The sequence below is a fragment of the Drosophila novamexicana genome, unplaced genomic scaffold (genome assembly GCF_003285875.2).
Source record: "Drosophila novamexicana strain 15010-1031.04,08,12 unplaced genomic scaffold, DnovRS2.1 tig00001433-arrow-arrow-pilon, whole genome shotgun sequence".
Classification (NCBI taxonomy): Eukaryota; Metazoa; Arthropoda; class Insecta; order Diptera; family Drosophilidae; genus Drosophila; species Drosophila novamexicana.
Window position 1 is genome coordinate 44,448 of NW_020824858.1, and position 20,391 is coordinate 64,838.

General features: G+C 36.9%; 2 protein-coding genes across 3 annotated transcripts; one reads left to right on the forward strand and one right to left on the reverse strand.

Moving 5' to 3' along the window:
- Positions 1-3,099: 3,099 nt before the first annotated feature.
- LOC115767654 lies at positions 3,100-17,124 on the reverse strand. Of its 2 annotated transcripts, none has more exons than XM_030711941.1 (5): positions 9,594-9,724; positions 5,555-5,795; positions 4,634-4,979; positions 3,592-3,603; positions 3,100-3,510 (listed from the first exon to the last, which is right to left on the reverse strand). In XM_030711941.1, the coding sequence occupies exons 2-5, from the start codon at positions 5,765-5,767 to the stop codon at positions 3,437-3,439; spliced, it is 645 nt and encodes a 214-aa protein (XP_030567801.1). In that variant the 5' UTR covers positions 5,768-5,795; positions 9,594-9,724; the 3' UTR covers positions 3,100-3,436. The 2 variants fall into 2 exon arrangements, with proteins under 2 accessions (XP_030567801.1, XP_030567800.1); XM_030711940.1 differs by lacking the exon at positions 9,594-9,724 and adding an exon at positions 17,045-17,124 and having other exon boundaries at positions 3,102-3,510.
- LOC115767655 (CUE domain-containing protein 1) lies at positions 17,051-19,268 on the forward strand. The gene is made up of 2 exons (XM_030711943.1): positions 17,051-17,319; positions 17,442-19,268. The coding sequence occupies exons 1-2, from the start codon at positions 17,155-17,157 to the stop codon at positions 18,282-18,284; spliced, it is 1,008 nt and encodes a 335-aa protein (XP_030567803.1). The 5' UTR covers positions 17,051-17,154; the 3' UTR covers positions 18,285-19,268.
- The last annotated feature ends 1,123 nt before the right edge of the window (positions 19,269-20,391 follow it).

Below are 20,391 nucleotides of genomic sequence, written 5' to 3' on the forward strand. Positions count from 1 at the left end.
AACTCCATTGTGCGGCATGAGAATTTGACTAAGGATTGTGGCTGCATGTGAGAAATGCAGCAGAAAAGCCTGCGCAATTTTTGTGCATTAAGATTTCAGTTTATTTATAACAAGCGAAAAAATATTAATTAATTCTCAACGATTTCTGTATTTACTTTTAATTGGCATTTATTTTTGAAAGTGCCATTAAGGGGCGAGTTTAACAACTGCATTAACTCAATTAATGGACGGCTCACATGTATTTAACTATTTGATTAGTTTGCTTTTACTTTCGTCGGACTTTGAATAATTAATCTCAAATGTGCTGAGTCGACCTTGACTTTAGCTCTAGCTGACTAACCATTATGAAGTCTTGGTAAAATTGTAATTAACTTAAATTAAATTACTTTGTTAAGGTTTCGACGCTGGGGTGTTGGGCATGTAAACATACATTTTGTATACCCTTGTTTTGCATTATATACCATATTTTATAATTCGGTTGGGGCCGTCATCTCAAGATCGTTTAGTGGCCCGTGAAAAATGCGCAATTCGACACGCCAGCTTATGATGATTAATTGTTTAATATTTTAAATACGCAAGTTTTACAAGTTCCTATTCAATTCTAGAGGCTTCAATTAGCCTTATATTTAATGGCATTTTATTTTCTCATGTCAATCTCTTGTCAGCAACATGCACAAGCGTCTGGCAACGCCGGGCTTATATGTTGCTCTAACGAACTTGACAGTGTTGCCATATGTGCAACGTTAAAGCGTGTGGCAACGCCGCACTTGCAACCAGCTGGCAAATATTTAGCTGGTAGCTAAGCTGTCTTGTAAGTTCTGGTTAGTGTCAGCTAAGTTAAATGTAACATTGTAAAATAGAAGCCAGTTTGACAAGTTCAAATGCTTGCTAAATTTGTCAGCAACTTAGTGGCTTTGCACTAACCACATAACTAATTAAGCAATCATTTTTAGTGCAATCAATTGTTACAGATATGTGTGAGAAACATGTTTATTCGCTGTGATTACAAATTGATACGCTTGTTTTATAATTCTATAAATCAGAAAGCCAGATCAAAGCCGGGCTAGCGAATAATTTGTCGCCGCATGTAAGCCAAAGCATATACTAATCAGCTCTAATTACCAATTTGAATTTGCATTCGCATAAAACAGCAAATTAACAAACTAAGAAATTAAATGCAGCATGAATCACTTGAGAATAGAAAACCATTTGCTGCCGCTGGCCAAGTGCTTGGGAAGGTGCTTCGATTTTCCATCGTAAAACTAGCCAAATTGCATTCGTGTCGACGCGTTAACAGAGCACAAATGTGAGGCACAGGCGAAGGTCAACAGCGCCCGGTGATCGGTCAACTGCGTCAGCGGCTGACAGGCGGGGCCGAGTGCTAAGCTTTGGCTGCGACCGGGTTCTAAGCAGCGTTGCCAGTCGAGGCTTTGAAAAAAGTAGCTAAATCTAGTGTTGATAAGAGACGGAATTAATTTGCAAGCTGCTCAAAACTGCCTCCATTGACGCGATTTGTAAAAGTTAGTTGTTAAACCCGTGTTGGACAATACATCCAAGACTTGCCTTGTGTAATTTTGTAGCCAAATTGGGCTTACATTTAGTTAGTGTTGACAAACACCTAAAATATTGCTATCGAAATACGAGAAGCAGAGTTGCTTTTAGTTATATTTGACATGCGACATAATTAAAAATGGGGAAAAAACTACATTACTCGTGAACAAAAAATCGATCTGTCATATTGGGTACAAGAATTTTTCGAAATACTAAAGCACAGGCCAGATTTGGCTTAAAATAGCCACAATTGCACGGCACCACCAGCTGCCGGCTGACTTACTCTAAAACTAGCTAAACATAGCAATAAAATAGCCAAATTGTCAACACTGCTTCTAAGCTAAGCCTGAGTCGGGCTCTTCTAGGCTGAGGTCGTACTTCTAAAGCTAGCTACACATACCAATAAAATAGCTAAATGGTCAACACTGACTCTAAACTAAGCCTGGGCCGGGTTCTAAGCTGAAGTCGTTCAGATTTTTCCCACAGCCACAGCGCGTTTGGGCGTTGTAAATGGATTTGTGTGACTGCTGCCGTAGTATATATTCCGATTATTGAGCATTGAGTATTGAGTGCTGAGTGTTGAGCGTGTCTCACATTCTGGCGCTTTTTTATGACTAACGGCGCCGCCGTGACATTACAAGCCAAGCGATTGTGCCGATCGATTTCAATATTTCATATCCTGTAGTGTTTGGTTCCGCAAACGGTGGCTATAAAAGCGCACAAGCACCGCCCACCCAAATGTTGGTTGAACAAATTGCAGTGGCACTTGGCATTTCGGCCATACATCAAACGAAGGTGTTCCAAGTTCATTAAGATTTTGAGCTGCAGATAGCCACTCAGACGTATGCCTGCTTATTAAGCTGACAAATCTAAACAAATGTAAAAATATCTTAAAATTTGGAACAGTTTGTACTGTTTTTGGTATACAGAAAGCAAACGTAAGTTAAACAAAACATATGTTGGAAATAAAAATAAATAAATAATAGCAAACATTAACAAGAAAATAAGGTAAGGTTGAAGGAAAGTATATACATGAATATATTGTATAAGACGCTATTGTCAAAAAATATTTAAAATATAAATTTTATACTAAAAGGCCGCATAAAAAAATGAAATATAAACCATTTAAATTGCATAAAAAATATATGCAACGAAAATAGTGAAAATATTATCAGAAAATATTATTAATATATTTATTCAATTAAGCCCAAAAGTGAGCTTTGTTTTATGTATGAATACGCCCAATTTTAAGACCAGGAATACTTTTGGGCGAACAACAAAAGTAAAAATAAAACTTTAAAAACAAAAAGTATTTAAAGAACTTGCTTATGAGGTTATTTATGCAGCCGTCATATAAATAATCATTAAACTTTATTCATGAAACATAACCATCTTTAATAATGTATGTGTATATATATATATTTGTTTTCAATAAATATGTTGTAATAACATTTAGCACTTAATAAATAACAACATCTGTTTAAACGCCATTTTTAAAACTAAATACTAGTAGAACAATGCATAATTGTTATAATAAAGGGTAAGTACAGCTACAATTTAAAGTAACATCAAATACTTTGCGTATATATATATATATATAGTAAATATTTTATATATGTTTTTTGTAGTTTTTTTGTAATTTGTTTAACTTGCCGTGCAAGCAGTTTGCAATAAGAGAGGCAGAGTTTATATGTAATGTGAGTTCTTAGTTGGGGAACTCGTTTTTTGTATATATATATATATAACTATTTTATGTGGTAAACAATACTTGGCTGGCATAATTTCAGCAATTATTTTTGGGAAACGTATTCTTTGCTTTCAGTTTGAATTTGCATTTATTTTACTTTTGGGCATTATTGACTTTTAGCTGCGCCACGGCACGAATTCAGTAGGACACAAAGGAGCCGGAATTGCGTTTGCGTCCCATGTTGCAGATCTTAAAGTGGCACGGCGACATATCTGTGAGTGGCAAGAAATATTTAAAACAAATTAAATAATGTTCAATTCGATTTTGTACAAGTTTAATCATGCAACACTTACATTGTTTACGAACTATTTTCGAATTACGGGTAATGAAAACATGAAATAAAACAAATAATTTCAATTTGAGCACATTAATCATCAAGCAATCATTAGGGCTTTTATTTAAATAGATTTTTTACTAACTGCGAAGCGAGACGCTCAAAACTTGCTTTTCATTTAAGAAGATATTCCATGACTTTATTTTAATAAAGACATTATATCTAGCCCTAAAAACTTAAAAGATTTGCTCAAGAACCAGGATTTTAATATCGCGGGGCACTACTTTAAAAATTGCTAAAAAGTCTCTAGCTCTTCCGGGTTCTAAGATGCACGCGTTTTGTACATAAGCTCAGACAGACTAGATCAACTTGGCTATTGATGCTGATCAAGAATATATATACTTTATGGGATCGGAGATGCTTCCTTCCGCCTGTTACATGCATTTGAACAAAAATATATATTTTTCTATTCATTTTCAATAGGTTTAGGAATTAAATTAATTTATTTTGAATTAAGTTTTTACTTAAAGCTCGGAAACAAAAAGCTGGAAAGTCAAGGCCCTTGCTTACCGGAGAAAACTATATCATCCATGGAATGAAGAAAACTGTCAAAAATTACACTTATGACACCCTGTATCTGTTAACTTGCTTGGCTAAGCCCACCCACTTCCCCTAATATCGAAATCCAAGTCTTGAAGCTAGAGAAAACTCAGTTTCGAATGAAGATTATTGATGGGCTCCTCTTAAAATCGATTTAAATAGGAAGCATATCCTCATTAGTCTAACGAACAGCCTTTATTAATCTCTCATTGGAATGTGAACGAGTATTATGCAGTCGGTTACACCCGATAGCAAAATTCATAGTCTTCTTTTTATGTGTTGCAGCAACTTCTACTATCTATAATTAAAAATCTCCTACATACTTAAACGCCTTTATTAAGCTGTAGTTGAAATGTGAACGAGTATTTTGCAGTCGGTTACACCCTATCATACTCTTTTTTTTAACTTGCAACTACTAGTCTACTATAACTACATATAAATTTAAAGTGACAGCTACTTACATTGCACATTCTTCTTGATGTTATGCTGCTTGGCACTTGAGCTCAGCTTGACGCCCTCGCTCTGCTTCTTAGTGGGCATGGCCGACATGTCATCCAGTATATTGTAGTGTGGCTGATCATCGCCAGCGTCCAAGCCGTCGCCATTATCGCCCAGCCTGTGCAGGCGGGCCAACAGCCTGGAGGCCAGCTGGGCACGCTCGCGCTCCACGCTCTCCATGGGCAGCACGGAGTCGTCATCGTAGTCGGCAGTCAGGAGCAGATCCCGCAGCGAGGGCCATTTGTTGACAAAATAGTTGAATGACGGCATTTGTTTTGGCTGCAATTGTTGTTGCTGCTGCTGGTATTTCTGCGAAGCAGCAGTTGGTTGAAGATATATGTTGACATATGTGTATACTACGTACAATATATACACTGAGAGAAAAGCTGACAATTTTTTTTTAGAATTTAAGTTACTCTACTTGACTATGTTAACGTTTAAATAATTCAAGATTTTATAGTTGAGCGTGAATGTAAAAGAAAATAAGAAAAAATGTCCTCAATAAAAAATATATTTTCCACTTATTTGTTTAAGTAGGAAAATACTCAAAATAAGAGTAAGACCTAAAATAAAAACATGCTCAACATAAACAAATTTGTACAATTAACTTTGGAATCACGACAAAAATTTAAAATTTTTCTTATTTATAAATTATTTTGTTGTTTTAGATTTTAAGTTTGGAAATCGTGAAACTTTTTCAATTTTTAGTGATTTCTGAAAGTTTAAGGTAGATATATTTTTAATTAACAACGTTTCTTAAGTTTTATTTTTGTAAATTGTTGTTAAAATAAAAATAAAAAATTGGCAAAATTTTTCAATTGGTTTCTCTTTACAAATGCATGGATCTTTTCTCCGAGTGTATATTACGCAGGTGGCCCACTCACCAATTGCTCGCCGTAGTAGGTGTTGTCCTCATTACCCGGCCCGGACGAGAGCAGCTCATTGAACAACATTTGCGTTGGCAGTGCACCGACAGTGGGGCGTGGCAGTGCATGGCCAGGCGACAATTGCGACGCAATTGACAGCAACACAATGAGAATGGCCAACTGATGGCCGATAGAGACGCCGCACGTTCCGGCTGACGATGTAGAAGTCATCGTCACGTTGTTGTTTTGCTTCTACCAACTGCAAAGTGGGGAAACAATTTTGTTAGTACGGCTGCCACAAAACAAAAGCCATGTGTGTGTGTGTGTGCGGCAGAGTTTGTTTTCAAAACTGGCACACGAACAATTAAACAGAGTTAACCCAGCCAGCCCTCGCTTACGCAAAAAGGTTTCCTATTACACTTTCCATTCAGGCAAACAAAGTTGCCAAAGTAAAAATATGCGAAATGTTTTCTATTTTCTTTTTTTTTTATTTCCTTTCCAAGTTTCGAGCACTTTTGCTGTTCACAGGTTTCATCTGCAGGTATTGCGTATATCAAAGAGTCACGTTGCATTCGCAACGGGTTCGGGTTCTCATTTTGCCTAAAAGTATTCAAATGCCAAAGCACTTGGCTGCCTACAGAGTCAACCTACCTGCGACATCACCTGCCCAGCCAGTCTATAGGTTAACTTGCCAAAGGGTGAATGGGGCTGATAGATACTTCTCTGTGCGCGCGACTGTGACGCGGTCTCCGTATGCCCCCTAATTACCGTTTATGAAATATTAATGCCTAATTATGCTCGACTCTGACGCGAAAGGTCCTGCGGACTGTGGACTGGGTAAGCCACTGAATAATGCCATGTCATTTGTTTAAAGCGTAAAGGACATCGTAGCAAAATGACTTGCAACAAAAGCTCGCAAGAAAAACTGTGAAATATGAAGCTAAAACGAACTTTCGCATAAGTTACATATTTTGCTCAAATTTCCAACAACTTCATGATAAACTAGAAGCTTTCCTCTAAGAAATTTAAGCTTCAAAAAAATTTAAGAGCCAGATCATCCCAACATACAAAACGCGACGAAAATGTCTTCAAAGAAATCGCTTGAGATTTCACTTAGTTTTGAGAATCTGAAATCTATGCAGGGCCTTTGCTGAAGTGAGATTTGGAAACATGATGATGATGATGTTGACAATATATACTAAGTTCAAAATACACCATGATATACTTATAGCCAAACGACCTATGGGCCCAATTATGAACCTCAATCCTCCACCAGGTTTCACATATAGTATGCACTGATCAGCAGTTGCCAGATGGCAACATATATAAATATAAAATTCGATGGGTTCTTTTATTCATTTTTATGACTGGCGATAAGCTTTGACTGGCATTTGCATTGACTTACACACTCTGCGTTTGCACTCTATGATTAATGGGCGAATGCGATTCGTAAGACTCGCAAACGTAATCAAAGCAAACGCATTTTTATACCTCCCGGAGCTGATAATGCGCCGAAACATTTATATACTATATAAATACGTACTTACGTATGCAGAGATTGTCAGCCAGAGAGCTTCTTCTCAGTACTATTTCCAAAAATAACGAAGTCAAGGTCTAACGCGTACAAGTTTCAATGAACTTGGATGGGGCGGGCCACGCCCCGTAATTATCTCGGAGCCAGATCGGATAAGCGTTTCGCCCATTACAACCGATTAGTGCCAACTATATTTCTGTCGAATATTTATTTGACAGGCGTTTGTTGACGCCTTTGCGGCGTTTATTTGAAATTAACCTGTTGCTGGCGCAGGTGCAAATTGATAAGAGATACGTGATGTGTGGCAAGGAAAGCGGTCGGGTTTTTAGTATAACTATATAGATATAACAAATAAATGTCTATATAGCTTGGTTTTTTTGATCAGTATTGGAAGGGAAAGGGGGATGGATAACTACTAAGAACTCGCCCAAAGTTCTGGATTACGATATTACATACATTTTTTTGATAAACCAGAGAGTTAGAGAGAGTTAGTTAGAGTTGAGTTATTCCTGGAATAGCCGCCATAAATATTGCAAGCAGAAAGAAGCGTCTTAGCGTCAGATGCGTGTTAGAACTTTTCTAAAATTTGGAGCCAATAAACAAACTTAATTTCATCATGGAGCTACTTGTGGTCCCTCTGACGTCAGCAAATGATGGTCTTAGAAATCTGCTCAAATATTCCCAGCTAAAATTTCCCCTGTACACATTCTATATATGAGTATGATTTCATAAAAACTTTAGCACAAAAAACAATAAACAGCTAGCCAATAAAAATTCCTTTAAATATACGTACTATGTCCCCAAATGGGGAGCTCCAGTACAATCCGCATAAATAATCTCATTATGAAAATGTATAAAATAATCACATAAACAACTTTTAATGTTACTTCTATAGCATTTTAAATATCGTAGGGTAATTTACGCACTATAGTTTGTAGAATGACAACAATTGTAAAATAAAATGTATTTAATCTCCAAACATCTAAATTTTGGATATATTATATTTAATAATGTTGAAAACATTATTGAGTTTCACAACATATGAAATATATAAGTAAATAAAAATCTCTATATAGAATTTCCACTGATTTTTTTCCGTATATGTCCAAAAAAAAAACAAGTGACAAACCAATTTCCGAACCTAGGTAAATGGATATTACAAATCAGGTTCTCGAAAAGAACCTTAAGGCAAAACATTGGTTCAAACCGTGAACCATAAGCCCAGAAGTTGGTTCAATCCATGAACCAAAAAGCCAAGAGTTGGTTCACACCTTGAACCATAAAGACAGACGTTGGTTCAAACTGTGAACCTTAAGGCGGAGCGTTAGTTCAAACCGTGGCTAGACGTTGGTTCAAACCGTGAACCGAACCCAGAATTTGTGTTTTCAGTTTTACAGCCATGCTTGTGTGTCATAGTAGGTATATCAAAGTCGACTCTCGACTTTTAGAACTGAAACATGCTGTTTTTATTGACACTTGAGTACGTCATCAGCGCGTAGAAAAAATATCACACGATGCCGAAAACCAAGTCTTATCAAGCAAAAAAGCAGCATCTTGAGACACGCCCTCCTTTTTTTTAAAAAGCTTTTTCTATATAGAAGCGGAACTAACCTTTAGTCAAAAGTTATCGCTAAAAGTAGAATTGCCCAGCAAAAATTAAAAAAAAATAAACAACGCAATTAAATTTGGTGCCCTCAATTTTCCAAAATACCACAAAACGTGAATCAGTTTTGCTCTCAAGCATCTAAAAGATAATATATTTTCTACTCGCGCTGATAAGACGACTATGTTAATTTTCAAAAGTGAGCGCAATTTCTCTTAATTATTTAAAAATTAATTTTAATTCAAATAAAATAACTCAAAACGCGCGCTGATAATTGCGAGTGCTTTTGAGTGTGTGTGTGTGTGTGTGCTCGAAAAAAAAATTATGTATATTTATAAATAAAATAAATCCATTTCAAGCATTATCAATGAGCATTAAAATTTCTTTGGCGCCAGTCAAATGGCCCCGGATTAAATCAATTTCTGAGTGCATTGCACAATGGAAATTCGGTTTGGAATTTAGTTGGAGAAAATGCAGAAAATGTACATTATACTGCCTTGTAAGGGTAGTACAATGTGTCGTGGCTTGAATATAGATATTAAAAGTAAGACTATTTCAGTCGGGTATAAACGACAGCGTAATACCCGCTCACACTTTAACAACTTACAGAATGTTATACGCAAAAATGTCAAGGGAAATCAACCAAACAGATTTGCCCTAATCCAAGTAGGCGAAGGTAAAATATATTCAGTCTTTAGATCTTGACGAGATGGATTGGTGTTTGCCGCCTTAAAACTATGGAGATATAGCCAGCCTACTAGGCGTGGCAAAAAAATGGTAACTATCTGTATTATGCGTTTCCCAGTCTCTTAATTGAAAAGCCTCGAAAATGTTACATTCTTAGAGCTGACAAATGAAGGAGTATGTTTCACATTCTAAAAAATGTGAATATAAAATTTCTTAGTTAAACTTTCGCTTACCTTCCGAAAAAAAACAATCTAAGTGAAGCGTAATTCAAACTGTCTTGCAATTAACTTCAATTTAACACTGCCTTTAATACGCACTTGAATTCTACTTGTAAGTTCCAATTGTTCTTTTCACAAATGATTTATTTGTTAATTTTAGTAATTTTTTGCGCTTGGCTAAAACTTAACCGTTAGCTGTAACACCGCAGAATAAACGCAAATCCGTTGCGCGCATTTGTTTATATAGGCGTTGACAGTGTTGCAGAACGTCGCAAAAAAAAAGGGTAAATCAACAGGTACAGTACGCACACGCACACACAAACACCGAGTCACACGGCACACGACGACGACGACACTTTTGACTTCGGCATGTCAAAGTGCCAAATCGGTGGGCGGCCGTCAGCTTGTAATGCCCGCGGGTGGGCGTCAGGAATTGCTTGACTCGGTTGCAGTTGTAGATAGGCGAACACTTTGAAAAGTTTCAGTCACTTTTTGGCTAATGCGAGAGCAATCAAATTACACGCTCGACCCCTCAGCTATGCACGTAATATGATTTTTGGTCGTATCTGCGGAGACGCAGACAGCTTCAGTTGTTCTTAACGCTTTCTCGTATGTTCGCATACTAAACGCGACGAAATTGAATTCGCAAATCGTATGCGAACAGCTTCTATCACAGATCGCTGCTCTGCTCTCCTCCATTCAGACGAATTGAATATAAGTCTCGGTCTTGGTCGCGGTTTGAGACCTTCGCTATACGTTTGCTGTGCCACGCTTTTGACAAATCGCCCGATAAGTCCGAGATTTATGACATTAGCTATATAGCAGCCGAATGTTACCAAAGTGTGCGCTACACATAATGAGGCATATCAGTTTTGATAGAAAATTTGACGACTTTGCCAGGCTGACATTACTTTTACAGGTATTTCTGGTCCCATTGATAGATAAGCGTCAGGCCCAGCTGACCAAATTAAACTAAATATAATCAATTGAAAAGCAAAAAAAGTATTCCCCGCATGTTTCACAATTGTGGGTGGAATTCAAGGCTTACTTTATGCGTGGATCAGTCAAACAGACAGTACAAACAGTTTAATATATTTAAATTTGATATAAAAACATAGAAATCTAAATAATATTTTACTTCAATGCCTCAACGCTTTGTTTCTTTGTTTCTAAGAGCTGACTGGATGGCCTCATAAACTATCCCCCGGTTAGGTTCATTAACATGGACCAGCAAATTCTCAAGGTACTTTTGCCGGTCAACCAACTCTGATGCATAATTCGAACATAAGTCCTAGATTAATGCATTAACTTTGCCATCTCGCTACACTAAACAGAATACCCCAATTTCAATTGTAGGTCAATAAACTCGCTAGAAATTTGTGAAAGTTAATTAGGTCAATGTCGAAAATATACTTAAAAATAAAGCGGATGTTGAAATAATACGAAACTATTGCACGACCATGCCTTGAAGAAAGCAAAAGTTTGAGCTGTAGAGTATTTGAATGTTTTTGAATATATCAACTACATGAAACATAAATATATTTGAGCAAAACAGGTCTTGCCAAGAATAGAATGGAAAATTACATGAGTACAAATGTGAGCAGGAGATGCTCGCAAACCAAATGAACAGACTAATTTTATGGCGCCAGTCTTGCATTAGAAAGAAAGCAAGAAATTATGATGAAATATCTTATAAATATTACAACACAAAAGATCAAACATTTCTTAATAAGATGATGATGAATTGTGTCTCGGATTAATCCTAATCTGAAAGATCTTCTAATCTACGCTAGACGTTGTCAGACTTTCTTTCACATTAAACATTTAACTAATTAAAAGCATTTTAAGTGACACAGCATTTTTATTAGTCTAAACAAATTTTCAAAATTTTTAATCAAAACGTGTGTCACATTTGAACCTTTCCACGGATCCGCACAAATCCGCATCGAATGTTATTCCCGCCCACGCTTCATATTGATATGAATTAATTTTTAGGGTTACATCAGCCCCCAAAATGTGATTAGGCTACATGCGGGGATATCTCATCAGTTGGGCGATAAGCGATTTTCGAGACACAGGGCGGGGGCAGACCCTTATGTCATGCAAATAAAACATTAAATACCGAACATATCAGCGCTAATTGACACTTATTAAAAGAAACAGCAGCGACGAGACCCAGACATAGACTTTGACATCTCTCATGCCGGAACAACAATTGCTGGCACACGTGTTGCTTTCGCCGGGCCAATTATCAGCAGCAATCACAATCACGAGACTTTCGACGTGCAGCTTACACTGCTCGCAATTAAACCAGTTGTGCAGGCAATAATTGATGCATGACTCGAAATATAATAAACATAAACGTATTATATCAAAGATATAGATTCTTATTTATGAATGATGATAAAGCTGCGTTGTTGTTGCTTTGATTTTCAATCAACACATTTGAACGCCGCAGCCAATTGGCGCCGCTCTGGCAGACATTAACCAACACTGCTTGAGACCGATACTTTTAAGCGATCACAATATTGGGAACTTGGAGTCACATCAGCTACTGTGCCTTTGCCATACAAATATAGGCAATGCTTGCCTGTAATTTGGTTGTTTGCGTACAAAATCTTGTTCTCGACTAATGTTTAAATATTTGCTTAGATTTGGATTTGGTATTATTAGTATGGTATGTTTGTATTACAACTAATAAACGAACTACTTAAACATACCCGTGACAAGTAGCCGGTAAAAATACGGAAGTGAGATAAATTTAAAATAAGAAAATCATCATGGCTACATTAATTACATTATTGTAGCTAGACTTTTTCTCAGGCTATGACCGATATTTCTAGCTAAATAAATATATCTTGATATTTGATGAGAATTTTGTTGTGAGTGGATGGGAGATTTGCGAGAAGTAATATTTGATTTGGGGTTTTTTTTTTTCTTAGAGCAAAGGCAACCAATTTTCATCAAGCTCAGCATTTACGAGCTTCACCATTCTCACTTATTTGCAAAACTGTAAAGCAAGAGTATTTAATCTTCGGCTTACCTTCTCGTTTTAAGCAGGGTGGCCCGAAAACAATTGCCATGCAATCAAACAGAGCCAACGCAGTGCAACAACTTTTTTACAATATTTCAGTTTTCAACGAAATGAACAAAGTTAGCACACTTGAGTTTTTTTTTTCCTTTTTGAAATTTTCGAGCCTCGCTTTTGACAGGTTTCGTCTCCAGGTGTTGGGTCACGTTGCATTCACAGAGATTTTCCTTGTGACAGACAGACACGTGGCACTCAAAATTTTCGACTCAGTTTGCGAACTTGCTTAAAATATCACCTGCCCTGCGAGTCTATAGGTCAACTGGCCACAGGGCGACGGGGCCAAAAGATGCTCGTCTGTGCGTGACGCGGTCTCCGCTTGCCCTAATTACCGCTTATGAAATATTAATGCCTAATTATGCTCAACTGAAAGGTCCTGCAATGTGGACCACTGATGACCAATGTGGACCTTGACATTTGCTTAAAGGTCACTAGAGATTGGAGAAAGCGACTTTGCAACAAGGAAAGGAAACTCAAGAAAACTTGCGCATAAATTGCAAATTGCAAGAATTAATCTTGATGATTAATTCGCAAGAGATACGACATAGAAAATATAAAACTTAAATTAAGTTTTGAAAGTTTGTGCTGATATTTAAAAGTCATATTAATTTATGATTTGCATAATGGCAGCTTCAAGAGATTAAGCTTTCTAGAATGTATAAATTTAGATGGCAAATCTTAAGTATCATAATGGGCTCAGGGTCTGAAATTTGATCACGAAGTTTGGGGATCAAACTTTTCGGAAAACATAAAACAGGAAATCTTTGCTGAAGATTTGGTAATTTAATAAGCAAATAAATTGATATAAATTTTGGATCGATTTTGTACCAAAACTATCTCAAAATCATCTTACAAGATTGCTTTTGATATCCCCAATCAACAAAATAAATTCTTAAATTAAGAACTGTAACTAGTTTTGAATTGAAAAATATTGCAAGACAATGCCTGAGAGATATGTCAAGAAATATAAAAATCGCTTCTGTTTTGAGACTCTATGAATAATGGGCGAATGCGATTCGTAAGACTCGTAAACGTAATCAAATATGTTTATACCCCCCGGAGCTGATAAAGCGCCGATGTCGTGGCTAATTTTTCAACGTACGTATATATATACTTACTATACTATAAAAATATAGTATACTATATATACTATATAAATACGTACGTATTGCTCTTAGGTATGCAGAGATTGTCAGCCAGAGAGCTTCTTCTCAGTACTATTTCCAAAAAAATCGAAGTCAAGGTCTAACGCGTACAAGTTTCAATGAACTTGGATGGGGCGGGCCACGCCCCGTAATTATCTCGGAGCCGGATCGGATAAGCGTTTCGCCCATTACAACTGATTAGTGCCAACTATATTTTTGGGGTTTGTCGAATATTTATTTGACAGGCGTTTGTTGACGCCTTTGCGGCGTTTATTCGAAATGAACCTGTTGCTGGCGCAGGTGCAAATTGATAAGAGATACGTGATGTGTGGCAAGGAAAGTGTTCAAGATTGTATGTTATATGTTCTGGTAGGTATAGAAATCTCCACTCTTTTAGATTTGAAACATGCTGTTTTTTAATTGAGAATTAAGAGCATTATCAGCATGTAACAAATATGACACGAACCCGAAAACGCACGAAGTCTTATGCGAAAAATATTCGATTATTTTCTGTCAGAGTTTAAAATAACATTTCGTGCACACAATTTTTTGAAAATATTTTGTATCACGAGACTTGAATCAGTTTTACTTAATATACAACGTGATCTGTATTTTCTGCGTGCGCTGATAAGGCGACTATGTTAATTTTCAAAATTATTTTTGAAATAATCAAAAAGGAATATGTAATGTCAAATAAATTAATTCAAATTGTGCGCTGATAACTGCGAGTAATTTTGAGTGTGTGTGCTCGTAAGAATTTAATTATGTTTATAAATAAAATAAATACATTTCGAGCATTATCAATGAGCATATCAATTGCTTAGGCGCCACTCGAATGACCCCAGATTGAATCAAATGATGCTGCGTGTGAGTAGTTGATTGAGTAAAATTGAGTATATTCATTGAACGTTAGTATATTACTTTACAGTTTATTTAAGCAAAATTCAGAGGAGGAAGATGTGTTTTTCCTGATTATATTTGGAATTTGCTTGCAGTCAGAAAAAGCGTGACTTTGCTTACCTTCATATAAGTAAATATGCAAATATTTTTCACAATTTATTTATTTCTTGAAATTGGCCTTTAGATTTAAGACTGCAGAAGAAGTGCCATAGACCAAGATTGAAAATTTGGTAAAGAGAATAAAGAGAATATATGTAACAGGCAGAAGGGAGCATCTGAGACCCCATTGAGTACACATACTTCTAGTATGACTTTACTAAGCTCATTTCGAGAATCTTACACAGGCTTCTTTTATCACAGGTCGCTGCTCTGCTCTCCTCCGTTCAGCCGAATTAAATATAAGTCTCGGTCTTGGTCGCGGTTTGAGACCTTCGCTATACGTTTGCTGTGCCACGCTTTTGACAAATCGCCCGATAAGTCCGAGATTTATGGCACTTACTATATACTAGCCGAATGTTAACAAGGTGTGCGCTACACATTATGAGGCATATCAGTTTTAATATCGAATGCCTATTTGAGTACTAAAAAATATAAGCAAATATTTTGCCCCCATTAAGTCTTCTTCTTCAAGCCGGGTAACTAAGTCTTAAGCAACGTTAATAAATAAATCTTAAGCCGAACTAAACCAAAATTGAATTAAACTTAACCGGACTAAATTTTCTTTTCTTCTTCTTATTTCCTCGACTTTCCCCAAATTACGAGTAGAAATAGTTTTTAATTATTTTCTATTGCATCGAAAAGTTTAACCTTCAATGCTTTGTTTCTAAGAACTGTTTGGATGGCCTCATAAACTATCCCCCGGTTAGGTTCATTAACATGGCAAATTTTCAAGGTACTTTTGCCAGACAACCAACTCTTAGATTTATGCCTAAGCTATGACATCTTAAATACCCCAATTTAATTGTAGGTCAATAAACTCGAAATGATATTTGTGAAAGTTAATTAGGTCAATGTCGAAAATATATTTAAAAATAAAGCGGATGTTGAAATAATAAAAAACTATTGCACGATCTGTAGAGTATTTTAATATTTTTGAATATATCACCTACATAAAACCCAAGTCATATTTGAAACATAAATAAAAGGTCTGGCCAAAAATAGAATAGAAAATTACCCGAGTACAATTGTGGGCAGGAGATAATACACTCCACGTTATCTTTTTTGCTGGCCAACCTAATTTTGGGGGCCAGTCTTGCATTAGAAAGAAAGCAAGAAATTATGATGAAATATCTTATAAATATTACAATACAGAAGATCAAACATTTCTTAATAAGATGATGATGAATTGTGTCTCGGATTAATCCTAATCTGACAGATCTTCTAATCTACGCTAGACGTCGTCAGACTTTCTTTCACATTAAACATTTAACTAATTAAAAACATTTCAGCTGTCACAGCATTTTTTTTTTGTCTAAACAAATTTTTCAAAATTTGGCACTTTTGAACCTTTTTACGGATCCGGACAAATCCGCATCGAATGTTATTTTCGCCCACACTTCATATTGATATGAATTAATTTTTAGGGTTACATCAGCCCCCAAAATGTGATTAGGCTACATGCGGGGATATCTCATCAGTTGGGCGATAAGCGATTTTCGAGACACTGGAGGGGGAGGGGGGGGACCCTTATGTCATGCAAATAAAACATTAAATACCGAACATATCAGCGCTAATTGACACTTATTAAAAGAAACAGCAGCGACGAGACCCAGACATAGACTTTGACATCTCTCATGCCGGAACAACAATTGCTCGCACACGTGCGGCTTTCACCGGGCCAATTATCAGCAGCAATCACAATCACGAGACTTTCGACGTGCAGCTTGCACTGCTTACAATTAAGTCATTTGTAAAGGCAATAATTGATGCATGACTCGAAATGAAAAATATGTATACAATACATATTATGGATACGACATTATGAATGATGATAAAGCTACGTTGCTGTTGCATTGCCGCTCAACAAATTTGAACGCCGCAGCCAAATGGCGCCCTTCAGGCAGGCGTTAGCCAACACTGCTTGCACCTGCGATAAGTCCGATACTTTTAAGCGATGACAATATTGTGAGCTCAGAGTCACGGCGACGACTGTGATTTTGGCATACGAATCACAGTGGTACCAGCATATATTTTTATTTTCGTGCCGATAAAGGTTTGTTAGTGACTAAATAGTAACTTATTTGCATGCATTTCCAATTCATTTGCCTGCTATTCATTTTAAATGTTTGAAATGTGTTGAAAGAGGAGTATCTCGAAGAGTAACTGAAACATACCTGTTATCGGTAGCCGGTGCATCAATTATCGCACACACAGGTCCATTATCGGCTGTTCAGCTGTGGCACTAAAAAAGGGGGGGAGAAAAATTAAAAATAAGAAAATCATCATGGCTACATCGACGTTGCAGCTGGAATTTTCACAGGCCATGGCCGATTTCAAGAAGATGTTCCCGGACATTGATCGCGAGGTGATTGAGGCTGTGCTGCGCGCTAATCTGGGTGCTGTGGATCAAACCATCGACCAACTGCTTGCTATGTCAACTGACAACCAGGTACATATGTGTGTGTGTGTTTGTGCTCTCTGTGTGTGTATGTGTGCGTGTGTGTGTTTGTTTGTGTATACTAACAGCCCAAAAACAGCCTACTAACTAACACTAACCGCATGTGTGATTAGAACGAAAAACTGCGCAATGAACTGGATGCTAATGTCTCACCACAACAGAGTCTCATCAATCTCAGCGATTCGGACAGAGAGCTGCGACGCAATCAGCAGCTCATCGATGCCACAGACGGCGGCACGGAGAGCGGCGCCGCTGTAACCGCTGCTGCTGCTGCTGCCGGCAACACATTGTTAAGCACTGCGACCGCTTCGCCGAATCATCACAATACGGGCGCCTCGCCCAAGCAACGTCCGTTGGGCGCCTCGAACAGGGGCAGCGCCAGCAACACGCCCACCAAGCGCACGCACACCGTAGCATTGTCGAACAACAGCAGCAGCAGCAGCAACGCCTCTCGACGCTGGAATCCACCAATATTGGGCGTGCTGCCACCGGGATTCTTGCGCGTGGCGCCAGCACCTGGCCAGCAGGACTTTGAGCTGCCCGACGAACAGTTTGCGCTGATGTTGCAGAACGAGGAGTTTATGAATCAGTTGCGATGGAATCAGGACTTCATGAATGCGCTGGAGAAGGAGCAGAGCGGCAAGGCCAAGGGCGAAGATGATGCACCATTCCAAGAGAGGCTCAAGAATATGGGCAAGCTGTCGCGCAAGAAATTCCTACAAATGGCGCGCGTCTTCACCTGGCAGCGAAACAAGAAGGTGACCACCGCCAAACAGATCGATTCGCTGCCCTTGCGCGAGGAGCCCAGCGACGATGAGGATCATCACCATCATCATCATCATCAACAGCAGCAGCAGCAGCAACAGCAGACCCAGCACCAGCAGCAACAGTCGACACAACAACAACAGAGCCAGGTGCAGCAACAGCAGCAGGGTCAATTGCAGTTGCGCAAGTAAAGGCCAGATCTGGAAACCAGATGCTTAGACACTAGAGTACCCATTGTTTGTTATCTTATCCTTATTCTTATCATATATTATCTCATCTGGCCATAAACGTACGTCAAGGCCATGTGTTTACCTTCAGGCATAAGTCCAACTAGCCCGACTAAGCCCCTTAACTAAACCCGTTTCACGTAGTAATCTCAAATGGAAATCTATTGAAATCTGAAATCTCGCAAACAGACGATACATGTATTATGTATATTTCTAGTTTTAAATGTCGTGTAATAACCAAAAGTGCAATTTTCCAATCCCAAGACACAAAACACAACACACAAACAAACCCCAGTGCAATATCTCATGTGTATATTTGTTTTTGACTATTATAAATGTATACTATTATACTTGTTTATAGATTTTTATTATTTGATTTTTTCGTTGTTGCCAAATTAGCGTTAATTAAGTTTTATTGATAATTTGTAAAATGGCAGTTCTTATGGAGAACATTTTATAGTTGGACTGATTCGAAATGCGTTAATTAGTAATTGAAGAGCATCGCAGAAAATATAAAATATGTGTACATCTAGAGCACTTGCTCAAACTCAAAACTAGTCATAAACAAAACGAAACTCAATTTATGTACAGCAAAAATATGTATTTGTGCTATCCAAAAAAATGAAAAACCTCCCAACTTTCCCCACCCACTCAGAGTTTTTAAAAGTACGCATAATAATCGCCTGCGCTTAGTTGGCTTCTATTGTCATGCTACATTGAGACAGCAGCAAGAAATAAATGTCCATATCAAACTGTTGATATTACAGATACAGCATAATATATATATATACACATATATATGGACATATACCATCCATAGTTTTGGTGGCTATGCAAACATATGCAACTATTTGATTGTAATTGTAATTGTACTTGTACTTGTATTATAAACCATATTTGAAATACTATTATATTCATATTCCAAGTATAAAATACAGCAAAAATATTTGAAAATTCCATGCACGTATTCGTATTATTCCTGGCGGGCCAATGCAACTCAAGCCTGTGAAACGTTTGCGAATGCGCAGCACAAAGCAAAATGGCAAAACCGTTTGAAGAATACACGAAAACTTCTCATTTCTTACATGAATTTATTTAATTTTTATTTTGTTTTTGCTTTTAAATTTTTTTGTTTGTTTTTTTTTTCTTATTATTTTTTATAAACATAATACATTCATTATGGTTACACGTTGGATTCTCTTATGTGTGTGTGTGTGTGTATATGTTCTCTTTTGACTTTGATTTAAGGGCATATTGGTTACGTTTTGCCTGTTACAGCTATTATAAATTGTGTATATTTAAATTTCTTCTTGTTGTTATATAAATGTACTTCGTTTTGGGATTGACACAGACGAATCTCATGTTTTGTTGGGATTTGTTGTAATCGTTAAATATAACAGGATTTGAAATTGTTGCGCAAATCGAAAAACTTTGCAACTTTGCATTTAACACTACTGAATGACTTCTTTATTGTTTAAATTTAAATGTTGCATGCTCTCTGAGCATGCCGGAGTGTCTTGGTGTGTGTGTGTGAGTGTATGGCTGTATGGATGTATGGGTGTGTGCGTGTTTATATGTATGTGTGCAATTGTTTGTTTTTGAATTTAGTTTGTTTGTTTGTTTGTTAATGTTACTTACACAGAAATTGATCATTTTTAAACAATTATTTGTAAATTTGTTTTAAACTAATTACTAAAAATGGATTTTCTGTTTGTTGTTTGCAACATTTTGACATCTCATCTTGCATACAATATTTTTATAAAATATGTGATTTTTTTTTTGTTTCTTGTTTTTTTCTTGGTTTCTATCAAGTGATTTTTTATAGGCATACAATTGAATTTAGATTTAGGTTTAGCTTAATTTGATTTTCATTTTAAAGTTGTTATTGTTTTTTGAAGAGCAACGACATTTGTTTATGTTTTTTTGTTTATTTATGGATCTTCTATGTGTATATGTATACGATAAATTTGTTGTATATATTTATTGTGTGTATGTTATGTTTGTATAAATCGAAAGGGAATTCAATTATGAAATAAAAACAAAATAAATACGAATGTTTTAGTTACGAATG